This window comes from Ictidomys tridecemlineatus, chromosome 15, assembly GCF_052094955.1.
Source record: "Ictidomys tridecemlineatus isolate mIctTri1 chromosome 15, mIctTri1.hap1, whole genome shotgun sequence".
In the NCBI taxonomy this organism is placed as follows: domain Eukaryota; kingdom Metazoa; phylum Chordata; class Mammalia; order Rodentia; family Sciuridae; genus Ictidomys; species Ictidomys tridecemlineatus.
This window is the reverse complement of record NC_135491.1, coordinates 60,406,284-60,427,569: the sequence shown is the minus strand read 5'-3', so window position 1 is coordinate 60,427,569 and position 21,286 is coordinate 60,406,284. Positions and strand designations below refer to the sequence as shown.

The 21,286-nt window shown below is 48.1% G+C and overlaps 1 protein-coding gene and 1 long non-coding RNA gene across 4 annotated transcripts in view; one reads left to right on the top strand and one right to left on the bottom strand.

Moving 5' to 3' along the window:
- Spg7 (SPG7 matrix AAA peptidase subunit, paraplegin) overlaps window positions 1-10,453 on the bottom strand; it is a 32,404-nt gene extending 21,951 nt beyond the window's left edge. For 2 of the 3 annotated variants that reach the window (XM_040279876.2, XM_040279877.2), the window contains exons 1-4: window positions 10,245-10,453; window positions 9,831-9,933; window positions 6,972-7,061; window positions 1,067-1,308 (exon numbers count right to left, since the gene is read on the bottom strand). In XM_040279876.2, coding sequence (XP_040135810.1) covers window positions 1,067-1,308; window positions 6,972-7,061; window positions 9,831-9,933; window positions 10,245-10,409 — 600 coding nt within the window. In that variant the 5' untranslated portion in view covers window positions 10,410-10,453. The remainder of the gene's footprint in view (window positions 1-1,066; window positions 1,309-6,971; window positions 7,062-9,830; window positions 9,934-10,244) is intronic. The other variant, XM_005335417.5, reaches the window with a different exon arrangement.
- On the top strand, window positions 10,439-11,730 carry LOC120888066 (uncharacterized). The gene is made up of 2 exons (XR_005731511.2): window positions 10,439-10,772; window positions 10,936-11,730. It is a non-coding gene; the product is annotated as an uncharacterized LOC120888066 (long non-coding RNA).
- Window positions 11,731-21,286: the final 9,556 nt, after the last annotated feature.

Here is a 21,286-nt window from a genome sequence, read left to right as displayed (position 1 = left end):
AAACAGTCTCCAGAGCTCCGGAAGAAGTGAGGAGGTGGCAACCGGGAGGCAGAGGGAACTTGGCCCAACACCTGAGTGCATGGTGTGCTCAGGAGGCCGAGGCCTGGCACTCGTGCTTCCGTACTTATGGATGGCATTTCTACACACACGATGTCCCTGCCTCAGGAAGGACAAGCAGGCTGGCAAGGAGGCCAGCATGGCACTGAGCTGGGGTGGGGCTGGGTGAGTGAGGGTGGCCATGTACCCTGGAGTTGCCCAGGTCAGCCCACCCCATGCTGCAGTTACCTTCCCAGGAAACTCCTCTGGTGCAGAAGAGGAAAAGCAGGGTGCTTCCTCAGGAGGAACTCTCCCACTTGCATGGAAGGGCACTCCTACCAGCTGGAGCCCCAAGCTGGGCCCCGAGCACAAGGGTCTCCCCTGAGCCAGTTTCAGACCTCTCCCCGGCAGTGTGGATCACATTGGCTTCCCAGGGCTGGATGCCCAGGCTGGACTGGAGCAGTCCCTCTCTTCCTCTGGCTGCGGCCCGCTCCTCCTCCAACCTGCACCTCTGGCCAGCCCCGAGTGTACATCACTGGGCAGCTAGCATCATCTGCTCCCCCACCTGCCCTACATTGTCCATCTCCAGCTGGGTCTCACATTGCTTATGATAATTTTCCACTGGGGCAATTCCCTGCCACCTCAACTCACCTGCATCTGCACAACCTCGGTGAAAGCCTTATCTTCTGATTTCCTAGCCAACGCTTCCCATGCTGGAGACCTACAGGTCTGGGAAGGTCTTATGTCCTTAGACCCAATGCCAACAAGTCAGCATTCTGCCACTTATTTCCACCTACTCCTAAACACAGCCACCATGGCTGCCGGGGCCACTGGCACCTATGTGACCCTGCTAACAATGCTGCCTCTGTGGCCAGCTCCCTCTGACTTTTCTCATGTTCCACCTGCGCAAGCCACTATGCAAGAAACTCCAGTCCTACTTTAAATCTGGATGCACACTCAACATGACAGGAGCAGGGCGAAACAAGAAGGAACCTGCCCAGTCTCCAGGGGCGCCCACACCCCGACTCACAGGTCGCCCAAACACCACGGCTCCAGGGTGCAGGTAGACTTCCACCACATCGCTCTCAGGTACCACCTGCACACGCTGCACCTCGCCTTTGGCCAGCATCTCCTTGACAAAGTCGTTCCAGGAAATGCTGCCCCCGCTGGAGCTCAGAGAGTTCAGCAGGCTCATGACGATGGCGATGACAAGCAGGGTGCGAAGCCGCTCGCGGTACATCTGGTCCTCCCGCTGCTTCCTTCTCCTCTCCTCTGGACAGAGTGCAGGAAGAGTCAGGCATGGCCCCCAGGGCTCAGTCCCCACACCCATTCTTTGGGGAAGCCTGCTTCCAGGTGGGGAGGGTGTCAACAGTTCCTGGATACAAATGCTACTGGTATGCCATCTGAGGCCACCTCAGAGGAAGGAAGCGCAGTTCCCACCTCTGATAATGTGAAGCCGTTTTGAAGCCTCTGCCTATAACACCCTGTACACCCGTTCAAGAAAGGTGTCTGAGGCAGTTCTATGAACTCACAGCCTCTGTACACAGAATGTGAAGCAGTCTATGATTTTTAAAGGACATGGAGCAGGCTGGGGATGTAGCACAGGCAGTGTTAGCATGCACTAGGCCTTGGGCTCAATCGCTGGCACTGCCAAAAAAATAAAACTAAAAAAAAAAAGAGACAAGGGCTGAAGTTGCAGCTCAGCGGTAAAGCTCCTGCCTGGCATGTGTGAGACCCTGGGTTGGATCCTCAGCACCACATATAAATAAAATAAAAAAGATTCATTGACAACTAAAAAAATATCTACATATATATTAAAAAAAAGACCAAGACAACGGTGACATGGCTTGCTTTTTTTTTAGATAAAGCCAAATTCTGTACTTTGTGTAAGATTAAAAAAATTTTTTTTTTCTAATGAAAGTAAAACCACAGCTTTGGCTTTGTCTTCAACAAATTCGTCTTTCTTTTCTTTCTTTCTTTTTTTTTTTTTAAACAAAACCCCAACTGTTGAGCAGGGGTTGTAGCTTAGTGGTGGAGTGCTTGCCTCACATGTATAAGTATTGTGTCTACCTACAATTAAAAATATTAGGGCTGGGCTGGAGTTGTGGCTCAGTGGTAGAGCGCTTGCCTCGCACGTGTGAGACCCTGGGTTCGATCCTCAGCACCACATACAAAAATAAACAAGGGAAATAAAGGTATTATGTCCAACTACAACTAAAAATAAATATTTAAAAAAATAATATTAGGGCTAGGGTTGTGGCTTAGTGGTAGCACGCTCGCCTAGCACATAGGAAGCATTGGGTTTGGTCCTCAGCACCACATAAAAATAAATAATATAAAAGTATTGTGTCCATCTACAACTTAAAAAAAAAAAAAAAGAAATATTAAAAAAAACATTTTCAGGGGCTGGGGTTGTGGCTCAGAGTAGAGCACTCACATACTACGCGTAAGGCACTGGGTTCAATCCTCAGCACCACACAAAAATAAAAAAACAAAGATATTGTGTCCACCTATAACTAAAAACTAAATATTAAAAAAAATTCAAATAACAGTTAGCTCAGCATGCTAACTCGTCACCTCAGGACACTCTTCAAGGAGACCGTCAAGGCCACCTCCGTTCTGGAAGGGCGACGGGGAGAAGCAACCCAAGCCCGACACCACCTCTGAAGCCCGTGGCAACTTGCTGAGGTCCTCGGTGACAAGGGCTCAGGTCTCCCAGGAGAGCCCCTCTGGCCTCTGTGTCCTCCTCCCCTGGCGCTGAGGAGGTGACCGAGAGGTGCCGTCCAGCAGTGAGCAAAGGCACGGCAGGAGGAAGTGGCACGCTGTTACAAAGGCCTTAGGCACGCCGACCTCGAGCACAGTCCTGGGCACGACCAGCAAAGTCCTGTCTGAGAGCCACTTGGGAGCCCGTGTCAGGGCCCACAGAGAACATTTAGTTGCCCTAACTCACTAGTTCTACTTCTGAAACTTGAACCCAAGGAGACAGTCTTTGGAGACCCCACGTGTGTCTATGTGATCCATCAGGCACAAAACCTTGAAAGCCCTCACTAGAGACAAAGGGAAAAGTGAGGAATGATACACCCATGAGACTCACATATTATTGACTAGAAAAGCCTTTTTTTTGTGTGTGTGTACAGGGATATTTTAGATCCAGGAGCATTCTACCTCCAAGCTGCATTTCCAGCAATTTTTATTTTATTTTTTTTATGTTTTGGGGTATTAGGGATTAAACTCAGAGGCACTTAAGCACTAAGCCACGTCCCCAGTCCTTTTTACTTTTAGAGCTAGGGTCTTAGGGCCTCACTAAGTTGCCCAGGCAGCAGAGAACTTGTGAGCCTTTTGCCTCAGCCTCCTGAGCAGCTGTGATTACACTTGGGCAGCACCACACTCGCCTGCAGAGAAGGATCTTTGAGGTATAGATGGAATAACACCAGACCCTGGGGGCTGGGGGCCAGTGGTAGAGCACTTGCCTAGCACAAGTGAGGTACTGGGTTTGATCCCCAACACCACATAAAAGAATTAAATAAACAACATAAAGGTATTGTGTTCATGTATAACTACAAATACTATTAAAAAAAAAAAGAAACCAAAAACACACCCCCACACAACCCCCCTGACCCTGGTATCCTGAACAGCAGACAGCATTCAATCACTCAGAGCTTTGGAGAGCTCCTCCACCTGGAAGGCCCGCCTACTTCCCACAAAGCCCTCAACTTCTCTGCCAACCAATCCCAATATTCAATTCCTAAAGGACATCAGAGCTGCCGAGGCCTCCAGCACCCTGTCCTCCACTGGACGTGCTGTGTTCCTTTGATGCTCCAGGAATTCTTCCTGTGCACTGCCCACACACGCACGTGGCTCATAATCAGCTAGCTTATAGAGAGCTGAGCATCAGACTTAAGTGTCTCCTGCTGGAGCCCCCCATACAGTGCTGCCCCCAGAGGTCTTCAGGAGGTGCACCATGGCAAGGCATGTCCATGGGACAGCAGCCTGGGGACCGCTGGCAAGCCTTGTTGCCAAAACTGCTGCTACGAGGGTGTCGACTGCCGAGCCAGCACCCTGAAGGCAGGCTGCCCTGGTGGACGGTGAACGGTGACGGGAGCCAATCAGGTTTTCAGGCTAGAATCCTTCTACTGAGCCTGTGGGGGTCGCAGTGCTAAACCTGAAGGTCACCTGGAGTGACCCTGAAGATGAGGACAAGGGCCCCTGGACACAATGAAGGAATTCTACACAGCTGTCCAGAAACCTTGCAACTCCTGCTCCCAGCTAAACAAACTGTGAGATCATGGAGATGCACAGGAACAGATGGCCATCCTTGTCCCTTCGGCCCATGAGCAAATGAGCAATCTCAGCCAGACACAGACACGACAGCCATGGGCTCACTTGCTTTGCCAAAGCCGTATGTGGTTGCATCCACCACTGCAGCCCAGAGTACCCCTCGTGGCCCCCAACCTCAGGCCCTGACAACCATCACCCTGTTCCCTATCCCTGTGATTTTGTCTTTGGATCATGTTCTATAAAATGTGAGAATCTTGGCCAGGTGCAACGATGAACCTAAAATCCCAGCAACTCAGGAGGACTGCAAATTCCAGCCCAGTCCTCCTGAGTTGATGTCTCAAAATAAAAAGGGTTAGGGATAGAGCTCAGTGGTAGAGTGCTTGGGGTTCACCTCCCAGTACGAGGAAACAAAACAAAACAAAACCCTACAAGAACTTGTCCTATCCCAGCATCTCAGAAAGCTGAGGCAGGAGGATCATGAGTTCAAAGCCACCCTCCTCAGCAACTTAGCAAAGCCCTAAGCAACTCAGTGAGACCCTTTTAAATAAAGTATAAGGGGCTGTGGCTCAGAGGTAGAGCCTTGTCTAGCATGCGTGAGGCACTGGGTTCAATCCTCAGCACCACATAAAAAAAAAAAAAAATAAAGATATTGAGTCCATCTATAACTAAAAAATAAATATTAAAAAAAAAATTTTCTTATTTTGAGCCAGGCACAATGATGCACACCTGTAATCCCAGCAGCTCAGGAGGCCAAGGCTGATCTCAAGTCAAAGCCAGCCTCAGCAATTTAGCCAGGCCTTAATGAGATCCTGTCTCAAATAAAAGGCTGGAATGTGGCTCAGTGGTTTAAGCACCACTGGGTTCATTCAATCTCTGATATCTATCAATCAATCAATCAATCATTTTTCGTACTAAATTGTGAGACAGGGTCCGGCTAAATTGCTTAGTCTTGCTAAACTGCTGAGATTGGCCTTGAACTTGTAATCCTCCTGCATCAGCCTTCTGAATTGCTGGGATTACAGGTGTTTGTACCACTGTGCCCAGCATGATCCCAATTCTTTACCTATCAACAAACTTCTCTCCAGTTAAACACATTCCATTTGAATGAAGTTTATTTTGTGATCTTAAGACGGGCACAGTGGCATGTAACTTGTAATCTCAGCAACTCGGGAAACTGAGACAGAAGGACTGGTGGTTCTAGGCCTACCTCAGGGATTTAGTAAGGTCCTGTTTCAAAATAAAGAATAAAAAGGTTAGGACTAGGGTTGTGGCTCAGTGGTAGAGCACTTGCTTAGCATGTGTGAGGCCCTAAGTTTGATCCTTTGCGCCACATAAAAATAAATAAATAAAAAATTATGTCCATCTACAACTAAAACAATAAAATAAAATGGGCTGAGAATGTAGGTTAGTGGTAAAGTGCCCTTGAGTTCAATCCCCAGTATCAAAATAAAAAACAAAACAAAACAAAACAAAAAAAAACAAGAGATAGATCAGGTGTGCTGGTGCATGTCTGTAATCCCAGCAACTTAGGAGGCTGAGATAGGAGGATGGCAAGTTTGAGGCTAGTCTTAGCAATTTAGCAAGGACATAAGCAACTTAGTAGACTCTGCCTAAAAAAATAAGAGTGGGCGGGGTTGTGGTTCAGTGGTAGAGCACTTGCATAGCAAAAATTTTTAGTTGTAGATGGACACAATATCTTTATTTTTATTTATTTATTTTTATGTGGTGCTGAGGATCGAACCCAGGGCCTCACACTTGTGAGGCAAGTGATCTACCACTCAGCCCCAGCCCCAGCCAAGATACTGTGTCCATTTAAAAATAAAGTATGTAGGGCTGGGGATGTGGCTCAAGTGGTAGCGCGCTCGCCTGGCATACGTGCGGCCCGGGTTCGATCCTCAGCACCACATACCAACAAAGATGTTGTGTCCGCCGAGAACTAAAAAATAAATATTAAAAAAAAAAAAAAAAAGAATTGCCTTAAAAAAAAAATAAAGTATGTAAATCATTCACCACAATGTGAAGCACACACCAATAATTTCTAAGGAGTGACAATTTCCATCATTATTATTAGTGCCAAACGGCTAAAAGCAAAAACCCAGCTTTATCTTAGAGGTCTCAGAAACTAAGCCAAACTTCCTATTTTATTTCTTTCATCCCTCACACTGTTGAAGGAGCCCTAAGTCTAGAGGAAAGGTGAGACCCTTAGATTCTGCAAGTGAGCAGCGAGTCAGCTGTGGTTCAGAGTGGGGCAGACTGACTGGTTCGCAAAGGTAACTCTTACACTGGACTTCGTCTGTCCTACTCAACTGTCCTTTCCTCCTCACTGTTTCCTCTGGGGCCTGCTTCCCAAGCCCAGGGACCGTGGCAACACTGAACAGGTGGTTAGGGCTATTTCAGCCAAGGCACTCTGGTACTCCTGGGGTAGATTTGAGACTCACACTTTCTGTGCAGAGGCACAGGTGTCCATGGATACATCTCCACACAACATGCACAAAGGACCCAGCAGTCAGACAGAGGTGTGGGCGGGGGCACAAGGGCAGCACCCACAGTCCCCAGGCTCCCCTCGCTGTACCACATAGGCTTCACCTTGCCAAGTGGCGAACACACGTGAGGACAAGCAGATGGAGCCACTGTGTCAGAACCCCAGATATGCATACCTTCGTCATCTTCAGGGGCCTTCCTCTTGGATTTATCATTGTCGTTATTTTTCTGCTTCATCGTTGAGGTGTTGAAATAGTAAGTACCACCTACAAGCAACAGGGAAAGAACCTAAGCAAGATTTCCAACTACAGGGGAGACACACAGAGAACAAAACATTCTCAAATAACCAAATCACAACAAAAACCACCTGAAACTTGTGTCTACAAGAGTTGTTAACTCTGGGGTGGGGGGTCGTAGCTCAGTGGTGGAGCACTTGCTTAGCATGCGTGAGGCACTGAGTTCAATTCTCAGCACCACAGAAATATACATAAATAAAATAAAGGTTAAAAAAATTGTAAGTCTGGGCTGGGGATGTGGCTCAAGTGGTAGCGCGTTCGCCTGGCATGCGTGCAGCCCGGGTTCGATCCTCAGCACCACATACCAACAAAGATGTTGTGTCCGCCGAGAACTAAAAAATAAATATTAAAAAAAAATTCTCTCTCTCTATCTCTCTCTCCTCTCTCACTCTCTCTTTTTTTAAAAAAAGAATCTATTTATAAAAAAAAAAATGTAAGTCTGAGATGAAATATTCCCTTTCATCATTCCCAGTACTGTATCTGCTAATTAGAAAATAACAAACTATTTCAACATATGAGGTCAAATACCTCTCCTACTTAAATTTGTTAACATGAGGAAATAAAAGGGAGAATAGCTCAGTGGTAGAGCTTAGCACTTGCAAGGCCTTGGGTTCTATCACTAGCACTGAAAAAAAACATGTCTGGAACATAAATTGGAAAAAACGTTATATTTTGTTAGAGAACAATCATTTACATTGCTATAAACAGAACTAAACAAAGGAACAACATAAGTGGCTTTGGCACATGTGACAAAAGCAGCAACCCAGGCACTGTCCCAGAAAACTTGGGAAACCTCTGGTCTTATCCCAATTCTGAATAAATGGGGAATTATCACAACCATGACTTCAACTGCAACATTTTTCACAAACTTTAATAGAATGCCAAGCAGACCACCTTGACTGTCATGTGAAACCAAGATCGGGGAGTTCTGGAGGGCTGGGGTATGGGCCTCCTGTCTAAGCGCCACTGGGCACAAATGAAGCACTGAAACACATAAATGACATGCTGAGGCACAACCAATCGGTAGGCACAGCACTTTCTGACCACATTAGTCTACCTAGTTCACTTTCCCCATTTCAGCTGGGTGAGAAGGAGTGAAATTATGGCCTCAATTCTCCAGGTCCTTGAACCTAAGTTCAAAGAGGCTGCAGAATGTCACAGTGTTTCACTCAATGGTGCACTCCAACAACAAGCAAATTATTTGTAGGGTACTTTTTTTTTGGTACTGGGGATTGAATCCAGAGGTGCTTAACCACTGAGCCATATCCCCAGCCCTTTTTTATATAAAATTTATTTAGGAACAGGGTCTCGCTGAGTTACTTAGGGCCTCACTAAGTTGCTGAGGCTGGCTTTGAACTTGTGATCTTTCTGCCTCAGCCTCCAGAGCCACTGAATTGCAGGCGTGTGCCACTATGCCCAGCCGGTTGTAGGGTATTTTTAATTACCCTCTGGATATAAAACATTTGGAGCCATTTTATAGATACTTACTACGATGTTCTGGGAGCTAACTAGATAATAATAAAAACCTTTTCCAAGAAAGCCTACTATGGACTGGGGCTCAGTAGTAGAGTGCTCGCCTGGAGTACGTGAAGCCCTCAGTTTGATCCTCAGCATCACACAAAAATAAATAAATTAAATCAAGGTATTGTGACCATTTGCAATGAAAAAAAAAAAAAAAAAAAAAGAAAGAAAGAAAGCCAACTACAGCCGGGCATGTGGTGCATGCCCATAAAGCCAGTGGCTCAAGAGGCTGAGGTAGGAGGGTCAGGAGTTCAAAAGCCAGCTTCAGTAATTTAGTGAGGCCTTTTCTCAAAGAAAAAAAGAAAAGGGGGTGGCATTTTGGCACAGGCTTATAATCCCAGTGGCTTAGGAGGCTGAAGTCGGAGGATCAAAATTTAAAGCCAAACTCAGCAACTTAGTGAGGCCCTACACAACCTGGCAAGACCATGTCACTAAATAAAAAATAAAAAAAATGGGGTTGGGGTTGTAGCTCAGTGGTTGAATGCTTGCCTCACACACAAGGGGTAGTGGGCTCCATCCTCAGCATCACATTAAAAAAAATAAAGGTATTGTGTTCATCTACAACTAAAAATATTTAAAAAAAATAGGGGCTGGGGATGTGGCTCAAACGGTAGCGCGCTCGCCTGGCATGCATGTGGCCCGGGTTCGATCCTCAGCACCACATACAAACAAAGATGTTGTGTCCACCGAAAACTAGAAAATAAATATTAAAAAAAATATTTAAAAAATAGATAAAAAACAAGCTGGGGATGTGGTTCAGTGGTTGAGTGCCCCTGGATTCAATTGCCAGTGCCAAAAACCTCAAAACAAAATCATCTTTTGGGCCTTCGACAAAACTCCCCTTTTGAAAAACTTCATTTCGAATTATCTAGACTGTGGCTCTCACAGGACTCATAATAAATAGAGGACAAAGGTCCTCTTGTGATTGTTCCCATTTTCTTGTCAATGTCAAGCTGGTACCATTATCCTAACCAGGGATACGTCACTCTGACGGCGAGGACACATTGGGAGAGAGGTGCTTCCCTAAGCGACTCCATCCTAGATGGCAGCACCTGCTACACGCCCAGGCCTAGGCTCCTAGGCTGCAGCCCTGCAAGGGGAGGTAGCAGGATCCACTCTTCTCCACGTGGTTCATCACTGATGGGAGCAAGACAGTGTATTCACCAATGCCACTACCTCTGCCCCGTCACTGTCACTGAAGTTTCAATAGATACACACCTAAAAGTTGCCAGAGTCTGAATGGATTTTGAAGTAGATGCTGTTTCAGTAACAATCCCCTGATCCCTTCAAAGGTTGGGGTTAGCGTTCGCAATTGCAAACTCTGAAAAATAAACACAGACGTGAGAGCGGGGCACCGCAAGCCGAGATCGCGCCTGTCTTTCCAGAAAGATCGCAGGCGCGTCCCCGCGACGTCTGCAGCCCGGAGGGGCGCGCTCGGCGCGGCTCGCGGCGCAGGCTCTCCCGCGGGGCGGGGCGGGGCGTTCCGTCAGTAACGAGCCCGCGGCCACGCCAACGCGCCCCCCGGCCCGGGGGGCGCCAGCCGCGCCGGAAACGGCGAGCCCCGGGCCGGGCCAAGGAGGCGGGTCAAAGGATGGACCCCACCCGGGGCCCGGGCCGCTGCGGCGAGGTTACCTGCAGGGCCCGGCCGCCATCTTCGGCGACACCCACCGGGGGCCTGCGGACCACGTACGGCCGCCTGCTCCCAGCCCCGGCGAGGAGGCCCGAGCCCCAGAGCCGCCCCGGACCCGGCCAGGGTCCTCGGCGGAGGGCGCGCAGGAGCAGCAACGCGGCCGCCATGGTCCCGGGGCCACGCCTGCGCAGTGGTGCACCTCGGGGGCGCCGGCGCGTTCGGGGCGGGGCGGGGTAAGTCCTCAAGGCGCCTGCGCGTCGGGGCGGTGGCGCGGGGTGGAGGTAAGTCCCGGCGCCTGCGCGGTCTGCGGCGGGGAAAATCGGGGTGAACCTTCGCGACGCTTTCCGGTTCCAGTAGAGGTCTGGAACTGCAACCTTCGGGCGCCTGGCGTTTGTGGCCTTCTGGTCTTCGCCGGCGACCCGTGAGCATCCCAATTCAGGAGGCCCGACGATTTACTAAGCGCCCTGGAGTCCAACCATGAGCCCGGCGACGTCGACCCGCCGGACACTCCCGTGCCGGACACTCCGCAGGTCTGCGGCCTGGGGACTTGACGCCGCGCCCTCCAGCGGGAAGCCATCTCCGGGCGTTTCTGTTGCAGCCTTTTTTTTTTTTTGGTACTGGGGATTGGACCGGGGTGCTTTACTGCCGAATTACATCCCCAGCACTTTTTTGATTTTTTTTTTTTTGTCACAGGGTCTCGCCGACTTGCTGAGGTTAACCTCGAACTTATAATCCTCCGGGTGGCTGAGATCCCAGCCTGACCACCCACGCGTGCCCCAGCCTATGTTTGAGTAAAACTCCACCCAGATCTGCATTCCCTATCTCAGAAAAGAAGGAAGGAGGCCTTCCCAAGCCACAAGTTGCTGATCAAGGGCAGGTTAGTCGTTCACTGGCCAGAGAAGGCTGAGGAACGCGAGCTCAAGCTGCCAAGGGTCAGTGTGCACAGGAAGGGAACAGTTGTTTTCCTTCAATCTTGGAAGCCCAGAAACAAAAACTTCAATCTGTAGCAGGAAGAGCAGATTAACAACTTTTAGAAAGGAGAGTATTAACCACTCCATAGTTTGGTCAGGAGTGGAGTATCTTTTTTGCAGACCTTTGGTTTTATGTGGATAGCCATCTTGGACCAGCTCAGCTGCACCCTGCTGGAGGCAGCTGACTCACCTCTGGAAGTCACATGGCACCCTGCCAGACTTATGGCCCAGGCATTGCATAAGCCCACGATGCTCATGGGAAATGCGGAGGCACTGCTCCCCAATGGGGAGAGGGATCTGTTGTCTCATCCCGTGGCAGCTGCATTCCTAGCCCAGGCAAGTCCCTGCTATCCACCCAGTGCAGACGCGAGGGCCACTGGGTATGGGGTCTACCCAGGTCCAGAGTGAGTGCCCAAGAGCAGTCGGATCTGCTACAGAGAAGGGTTACAGTGACTTACACTTATCTCTGTATTTCTGTTCCCAGGTTTATAATGAACAATTATAACAATAACCAATATTTTGGAGTGCTGAGTAGTGTCTGGCTCCACATCAAACACTGTTGATATTCACAACTCAGTAAATACTTCTGATATCACTATGTTATAATGAAAATGATTCAGAAAAATTAAAAGATACCACGCCCAAGATCACAGTTAAAGTTGGTGGCAGCTTCTAAGGTGGTCTGACTGCCTGGGCCTGCACTCACTATTGGGCCTGGCAAACCAGGGGCCACACACACCTGCCCTGTGCCTCAACCTGAACCTGAAAGGCCTGGGTGAGTGTTAGGTGTCCTGCCTGCCTGCATTAAGCTCTGCACCAGCTAGTGCTCCCTGTGTGTGTGGCTTATTCTGTGGGCTTGTGGAGAGAGTAGTCCCTAGGCCCAGGACTGCTGAGTCAGTACTGATTGCTCTTCCTGCCATTTCTCTTATATTTTCTTAAAGACAGAGAGAAATTTTTAAGTATTTATTTATTTATTTTTAGTTTTCGGTGGACACAACATCTTTGTTTTTTTGTATGTGGTGCTGAGGATCAAACCCGGGCCACATGCCTGCCAGGCGAGTACACTACCGCTTGAGCCACATCCCCAGCCCCTCTCTTATAATCTCCCCGATCCATCCATCTTCCCTGTTCCTCATGCACTTTGTGTCCTTTCCTTGGTTCACAGACCAGGTCAGAGGGTTTTTCCTCACCCACTTTCCCTCCCCCTGGCTCTGTCCCCCTGTACTCTCCCCAGCCTTGTCTTGTGACTGCATTCAGACTTCCAAAGATTTTCTTGAACCCTAGCCCTTCTTGCCTGTGTGTTTACAGAGTTTGTGACTCAGAGCCTCTAATGAATTTGCATGTTGTGGTGTGAGTGTAAGAAGCAGGCCTATTAATGTTTGAAATAAAGCCACTGCTGTTGGGCCACTGCCTGGTGGTTCACTCAGAAGCAAGGTGTTGGAAGCCTCTGGGGAAAGACCCTGAGTTTTGTCCTTCCCAGCCCCTTGAGCAAGTTGTTAATACTCCCAGCCTCAATTTTCTCATCAGTAAAATGGGGATAATAATTATTTGCAAAGACACGCTAATATCAGCCTTGGGCTTCCCACGGAGTTGCTGCAAAGATAAAATGCAGTAAATGTATGTGAAAGCCATTCATGAGCCAGAAGCTGTTTGCATCCAGGAATTATTATGAAGGTGTCATGAGAAATGAGAGCCTGGGAAAGAGACTATCAACTCTTGGTCCAGAGGCTGTGCCCCAGGTCCTGCAGGCGAGAGGTGAATGGTGATTTCTGCTGTCCCACCATGTCACAGGCCTTGGGTAGTCAGGACTACGTATCCAGCAGGCCAGCTGCCTGGACTGTCCTTCAACCTCAGGCTCACTCCGCAGCCCGCTGCCCTACTGGGTAGGGTTTTATTTTCTCTCAGACACTTGCACTGTGTTCACTCATTCTCGCTTCCTTGTTAACATCTTGGCTTGCTGACCCTGGCAGTCAAGGAAGTGTCAGCCTGGCTCCCTGCACCGTCTGGTCCTTGCATATCTGGGGAATGGTCTGAGTCAGGGCTTCCTAGCTTTGTGGATGGCTCTCCTGGCACCAGGTGCCAGGTAGCACCAGACGTTCAGTCCATTAAGGGGAAGGCATCACAGGGTATGTTGAGACTGTTGGAAGGAGCCGTGAGCAGAGTGACGGTCCCTACTCAGCTCTGTCTTTGCTCCATGTTGACATGGAGGAGGCCTGGGCCTGGGCCTGATTCCGTCAACAGCCCAAGGGCTTCAGACAAGCTGCTCCTGGATCCTCATTGTCTTATCTACAAAACAGGAATAATATTTTAACATTTTTGAAAAAAGTCAGGTGCAGTGGTGCACAACTGTAAGCCCAGCAGCTCAGAGGCTGAGGCAGGAGAATCACAAGCTGAAGGCCAGTTTCAGCAACCTAGGAAGATCTGTCTCAAAGTAAAAAATAAAAAGCATTGGAGGGCTGAGGCTGTGGCTCAGTGGTAGCACATTGGCCTGGCATGTGTAAGGCACTGGGTTCGATTCTCAGCACCACGTATAAATAAATAAAATAAAGGTCTATCAACAACTAAAAAAAAAAAAAGCGTTGGGGATGTGCTCAGTGGTAGATTGCCCCGGGCTCAATGTCTAGTACCCACCCCCTCAAAAAAAATTCTGAAAAAAAAGTTGATCTTTTGGGTCCTTTTTAAGATCTAGGCTTCCTTTCTTGGGGCTGGGGTAGTGGCTCAGTGGTAGAGCGCTTGCCTAGCATTGAACTGGGTTCGATCCTCAGCACCACATAAAAATAAAGGTATGTGTCCAACTATAACTAAAATAAATAAATAAAAGATCTAGGCTTCCTTATTTTTTTTTAAACTAAAAGCTTTTTGTTTTATTTATTTCTTTTTGGTGGTGCTGGGGAATGAACCCAGGGCCTTGTGGCATGCTAGGCAAGCACTATCTATATCTCCAGCCCCATAGGCTTCCTTATTAATATTTGAACAAATAACTGTTTGCTTCTTCCTAATGTGGCCTCAACTAAATTTGAACTGTTTTTTAGCCTGGTGCTCTCTCCCCAGCTGGCCTCTGAAAGTCTTGTGTGCTGTGGTCATGGCTCCTGTGGTCATGACACTGGAGTGCTCAGCTTGTTGAAGCTGGATGGGGGTCTGTGGCCAAACGCTAGTCTGGTGTTGGGATGGTGTCTGTAAAATACTACTTGAGGAATGCTTCAAAAACAAGTTCATGTCTGTGGATCTCAGTAAATCTTTTTTTTTTTTAGATTTATTTTTTAGTTATAGGTGGACACTAAATAGCAGCAGGCTATGTAGTGCTAAGGGTCAAACCTAGTGCCTCACACATGCTAGGCAAGCGCTCTACTCTGAGCACAACCCCACCCCTCAGTAAATCTTGTTTCTGAACCAAAGATGATTCTTAGGAAACAACTTCTCACATCTCTTTTTGGGGGCAGGGGTGCTGGAGGTCTGTCCCAGGACCTCTGGCATGTTAGACAAGTGCTGTGCCCCTGAGCCACATCCTGACCCTCCTAGCTATCACCTATCTGGGTCTTACTCATCATATGTACAACAAGACTTTGTACACAGATTTTGTTCTTTTTTAGTCTTTATTTTACTTAATTTATGTGGTGCTGTGGATTGAACCCAGTGCCTCATGTAATCTCAGGGAATCAGGAGGCTGCAAGTTTGAGGCCAGCCTCAGCAGTTAGTAAGGTGAAACCCTATCTCAAAACAAACAACAATTTTTTTTTTTTGGAGTCACATCAGTTTCTTTTTCTTTCTTTTTTTTTTTTTAAGAGAGAGAGAGAGAATTTTTATTTATTTATTTTTCAGTTTTCGGTGGACACAACATCTTTGTTTGTATGTGGTGCTGAGGATTGAACCCAGGCCGCACGCATGCCAGGTGAGCGTGCTACCACTTGAGCCACATCCCCAGCCCACAAACAACAAAATTTAAAAAGGATTGGGCACGGTGGTGCACACCGTAATCCCAGAGGCCTGGAAGACTGAGGCAGGATGATCATAAGTTCAAAGCCAGCCTCAGCAAATAGCAAGGCACTAAGAAACTCAGTGAGACCCTATCTCTAAATAAAATATAAGGGCTGGGGAGGTGGCTCAGTGATCCAGTGCCCCTGAGTTCAATCTCCGGTACAAAAATAAACAAATAAATAAATAAAATAAAAAGGGCTGGTGATTAAGAGCCCCTGGATTCAATCCCTGATACAAAAAGAAGAAAAGATAGGGCTGGGGTTAGGGCTTGCCTAGCAAGCACTGGGTTCGATCCTAGCACCATTTTTCTTTTTTTTTTTTTAAAAAGAGATGAGAGAGAGAGAATTTTTAAATATTTATTTATTTTAGTTCTCGGTGGACACAACATCTTTCTTTGTATGTGGTGCTGAGGATCGAACCCGGGTCGCACGCGTGCCAGGCGAGCGTGCTACCGCTTGAGCCACATCCCCAGCCCCCTAGCACCATATTAAAAAATAAATAAATGAAATAAAGGTATTGTGTCCATCTACAACTAAAAATATTTTTTAAAGTAGGATTTGGCTAATAGGTATCAAGTTTTTGACATTCCTTTAGACTTGGTGTGGGTTTCTGACAGGCCCTTAGGAGGGACTTCCAAAGGTGAGGGCTGTGTGCTCTCCATGGGGAACTCCTCAAACCCACGACCTGGAGACTCACCTTGCTGGGTCTCTGAAGTTGGGAGCTGGTCAGGGTGAGAGGCCTAGCTGTTATCACTTGAGGCTCTGTTCCTGCCAGGTGGCTTTCTCAGGGCTACTCATGACATAGCAGCAGGCTGCCCAAAGCCAATTACTAGCAGTCAGAGGCCCAGATGCAAGACCCAGCCCTTTGAGATTTAATCTCAGGAGTGGTAGCCCATGACTGCCACCACGCACATAGTGCCATGGTCACTGAGACCCACTCTGGCTCCGTGTGGGAGGGACTCCCTCAGGGTGTGGACAGCAGGGATGGGGTCACTGAGGGCCATCTTGGAGGCTGCTGACAGGATTGTGATAGCAGGAGCCCTCTGTTCCTCACACCTGCTAATCCTGTGACTACACCCCAGGCCTGACCCTTTCTAGCCGAGCTGCTCTTGCCCCATTGATTGGCTCAGGAACAGAAAAGCGGACACCATGAAGTTCTTCCTCAGGGCTGTGTGTGGAGAGCACCTGTCTTCAGGTGCTGCAGTGCAGGTGCAGGTGCAGGACTGATGTGACCAGGGGGCTGAGGAAGTTGAGCTCCAGAGCAGGGCAAAGCCAGAGCTGTAGCTGGAGGGCATACTTCCTCGCTTCCTCGCCTGGTCCCGACAGTTTTCACTGGTGGTTTGTCCACACTGGAATCTGCCTGTGCAAGTCCATTCACCACTGGCCAGATGCCTGGGGGTTCTCCAACACCCCAGGGGGCCATCTACTGGCAAAAAGGGATCCGCTCAGGGTGTCTGATGGACAGCTGTTTTTTCAAAGTATTTGGCTTGCTACTGTTCTGGTCCCAGAAGCACTTGAGAGGGGAGTGATAAAGATATATATATATATATATATATATTTTAAATTTTTATTATTATTAGTTGTTCAAACCATTACATGATAAAGATATTTGAAGCAAGAAAGGGCTGTATTTAGTTGAAGGGGACCCTCTGCGGCTTCTGTCTGGGGTGCAGCCTGAGGCCAGACTGACCATGCCTTCACTATCTAGCTCAGGGTCAGCAGTCAGCTTCTCATACCTGGGAACAGAGTTTGTCCTTTTCCTGAACAGTAGGGGGACTGTAGATTTAGGCCTTTGATCAAGGTCACAGATTGTCACTGGCTGACTTTTCCTGGACCCTCATGGTCTGTGACCATTATTGGTTTTCAACAAATCAAGAAGCCACTGAATTTTGGACAGCTACTACCCTCCAGAAAGGAGCTTGAGATCAGAGAGTTGCATCGCTACCATTCCCACACGTGTCCCCTGTTCATTGGAAATTTTCAACGCCATATCCCTAAAGACTGCTGGCCCCCCTCAAATGCTCTGTGTGTGTGTGTGTGTGTGTGTATGTATTTTGGCACCAAGGATTGAACCCTCGGGCACTTAACCACTGAGCTATGTCACCAGCCCAGTTTTTTTTTTTTTTTTTTGGTAAATTTTATTTATTTTTTGAGATAGGGTATCCATAAGTTGCTGAGGCTGGCCTCAAACTTGGAATCCTTCTGCCTCAACCTCCTGAGTAGCTGGGATTACAAGGTCTGTTTTATTTTATTATTATTTTTTTGTTTGGTACCGGGGATTGAACTCAGAGGCACTCAACCACTGAGCAACATCCCAGCCCTATTTTGAATTTCATTTAGAGACAAGGTCTCACTGAGTTGTCCAGCACCTCGCCATTGCTGAGGCTGCCTTTGAGCTCGTGATCTTCCTGTCTCAGCCTCCTGAGCTGCTTCAAATATCCCAGCAGCACACACCCAGCCATAAGTTCTGATTTAGATACATCTTTTTGGTGGACCAGGGAGACCAGCATGGCCTGTTATGGGGTGCATGAAGGAGCTTCTGCCTGAACCAGGTGGGCAGAGAAGAGGAGATGGCTCTCATGAGGTTGGGAAGGCCACAGTCTGTTTATTTTGTTGCTTGGCTGATTTTTCTTATCTGCAACCCCAGGAAGCAACAAGGTCAGCTGAGTATGCCCAATGGGTCAGCTGCCATGTACAGTGAGGGTGAGCAACCAGGCTGGGCTGAGACAATGGACAGGGTGGCGACCAGCAGGCTAGGTATTGAAGAGGAAAGAGGCATAGTGGACTTGGGCACTGCTTCCTGCTTAAAGTGGTCACTTCGGAAAGAATTTGGACCATGGTCTACTCCAGACCCCCTTGTTTTGTGGACGAGCCAACCCCTGGCAGGTTGGCCCTTGGCTAGGGTCTCCCTGCCTGCCAGGAGTCTGTGTCCTGGTTTCTGGAATTCAGGGCCAGCTCCAGCTGGAAGGAGCAGCAGAGCTGGTCAGGTCAAGATGAGATTTGTAGGTGGCTTTAGGTGTGCCTCACACAAAGCATGCAGTTTGTTCTTGCTGTTTTTGTTCTGTGCAGAGCTGGGTGGGGAATGAGTCTATCACTGAGCTGCATCCCCAATACCCTTGCTGTTCTATTTAGCATGAGGATTTGTCACTTGGATTCTAAGGCAATCCTATATGAGGTTACAGTTCATAAACAGAACAGACAAAATGTAACAAGTCCCACAGAGACGTCCCCATGCTGAAGCACTTGTCTAGGGCCATCTAGGGCTTTTCCTCAGTGGAAACTGCCTGGAATCGAGGTACAGTTGTGTAAAGCTAAGATGCAGGCAAGGCCCAGTGGTGAAATCTATCCTTTTATTTCCCAAATACCTTTAAAAGTTACAAAGTAAAACTGGGAGCTGGGTGTTGCCTTTAATCCCAGGGATTTGAGGAAGCTGAGGAAGGAGGATAGCAAGCTAGAGGCAGGCCTGAGCAATTTAGAGAAATCCTCAGAATAAAAAAAAAAAGGGCCAGGAATGTAGCTCAGTGGTAGAGCACCCTAGATTCAATCCCCAGTACAAAATAATAAAAAAGTATTAAACAGATGATGCATAATTAGTATGTGTTGGGTCTTTAATTATTTTTTTTCAGTTTTACTTATTTATTTATTTATTTATTTTAGTTGTTGATGGGCCTTTATTTTATTTATCTGTATGTGGTGCTGAGAATCGAACCCAGTGCCTCATGCATGCTAGGCAAGCGCGTTACCACTGAGCCACAACCCCAGTCCCTTATTTCAGTTTTAGATGGACACAACACCTTTATTTATTTTTATGTGGTGCTGAAGATCAAACAAACCCAGTGCCTCACACATACTAGGTGAGCACCACTGAGCCGCAGCCCCAGTCCCAGTATTTGTTGGGTCCTGACCCTGGATTGGAGCTTGGTTTCCTTTGTCAATTCTGCATGAGACACAGTGTAGAGCCATGTGGTGTCTCGGGGCCATTCCCCAGCACATGGCAAGGCCGAGCCAGCAGCTCACAGCTTATTGGTTTCAGAACCTCTTCAGGTTCTTAAATACCCCTGGTTTGTCTTGTGGGTTGTACCCATGGACATTGATCCCAGGGACAACGAAGCAGGTATGTTAACACAGCACTCATTCCTCAGGGGTCAGAGTGGGGTCTCATCACAGTACCGCTGCTGGAGAGGCCCACAGACACTTAGGAAAGGGCAGAGGGAGGACACCTCTTAGTATCATCATGGAAACACTTTGAACTTGTGGACTGCATTATGAGTCAGCTTTCTGTCACTGTGACAAAATATGTGAGAAAAATAAAAGGAGGAAACATTTGTTTTGGTTCATGATTTCAGAGGTTCAGTCCATGGCTGAGTGGTCCCATCACTTTGGGCCTGGGGTGAGACAGTCCATCATGATGGGCAGCTTGTGCTAGCACGTGGCTGCTGGGGGCAAGATATGTCCTCCTGGGGCCTGCTGCAGTGGCCTGTTTCCTCCAACTGGGCCCTGCCTCCTAACATTTCCACTACTCCCCCACAGCCCATAAAGCTATGCGTCCTGGGGTCAGAGTCCTTGTGATCCCATCACTCCCCCAGGCCCCACCTCTGCTTACTGCATCTGGGACCAGTCTCCAACACAGAAGTTTTTGGGGACACTTGAGATCCAAACTATAACACTTACCCTCATAAGCATTTGGGGGATCTGCAAGGCGTCAAACACACTGATTTTTTTTGGGGGGGTACTGGAGATTGAACCCAGGGGTGCTTTTTAATTTCTGAGACAGGACCTCACTAACTTGCTGTGGCTGGCCTTGTACTTGTGATCCTCCTCCCTCAGCCTCGGGATTATAGGAGTGTACCACCACACCCAGCCCACACACTTTCAGAACACAGCACAAAGCAACCACCATAACCTCATTGTGATCAACTTTGGCAGGCCATCTACCCCTAAAAGCCAGACTCACAGTTACTGGACAAGGCTTTAGGATGAGGCAGGAAATCTGTTCCCATGATGTCACTGAGGTAGTGCACCAGTGAGCCTGCAGCCCACCTAGACTCTGCTGTGTGGTAACAGACATCCCTCAGACATGCTGGGGAAGAGCTACATCCCCAGTCCACCTTTTACTTACTCTAAAATGCCTCACAAAGAAACCCCCAAACCTAACAAAAAGGAACTTTAAAAAGGACTGGGGGCTGGGTGTGGTGGCATATGCATAATCCTAGGAACTCAGGAAGCTGAGGCAGTAGGACAGCATGTTCCAAGTCAGCCTCAGAAACTCAGTAGGCCCTGAGCAACTTAGTGAGACTCTGTCTCATAAGTAAATAAATAAATAAATAGGGCTAGGAATGTGGCTCAGTGGCTATAAGTGTCCCTGGTACATGCCCCTCCCCCCAAAAAAGGTGGGGGAGCGCTTTACTGGCATGTGTGAGGCACTGGGTTCGATCCTCAGCACCACATAAAAACAAATAAAAAATAAAATAAAGGTATTGTGTCCATTTACAATATATATATAAAGGGCTTATGGACTGGGGACTGCAGGAAAGGTCTTGGGTGTCGCCTTCTTTCTTACCTCCTGTTTGTCAAGGGGCTGTGAGTCTTTCACGCTAAGATGTTAACTGCTGGTAACCATTTGTTTTATTTTCCCTTTACTGTTTTTTACTTCCCCAGCAATTTTACATTTGAAGTTAAATAGTGGGCTGGGGTTGTGGCTCAGTGATAAAGCACTTGCCTGGCATGTGTGAGCCCTGGGTTCTCAGAATCACAACTAAAAAAAAAAAAAATTATTTTCCACATATAAAGTTTCCTTTTGGAGGGGGCAGGTACCAGGGATTGAACTCAGGGGCACTGGACCACTGGGCTACATCCCTAGACCAATTTTTGCATTTTATTAGAGACAGGGTCTCACAAGAGTTATTTAGCACCTCCTGTCTCAGCCTCCCGAGTCACTGAGATTACTGCATTTTGAAAATGGACCACTGGCTGGGTGTGGTGGCGCACGCTTGTAATCCCAGCAACTGAGGAGGCTGAGACAGGAAGATCAAGAACTCAAAGCTGGCCTCAGCAATGGCAAGGTACTAAGCAACTCAACGAGACCCTGTCTCTAAATAA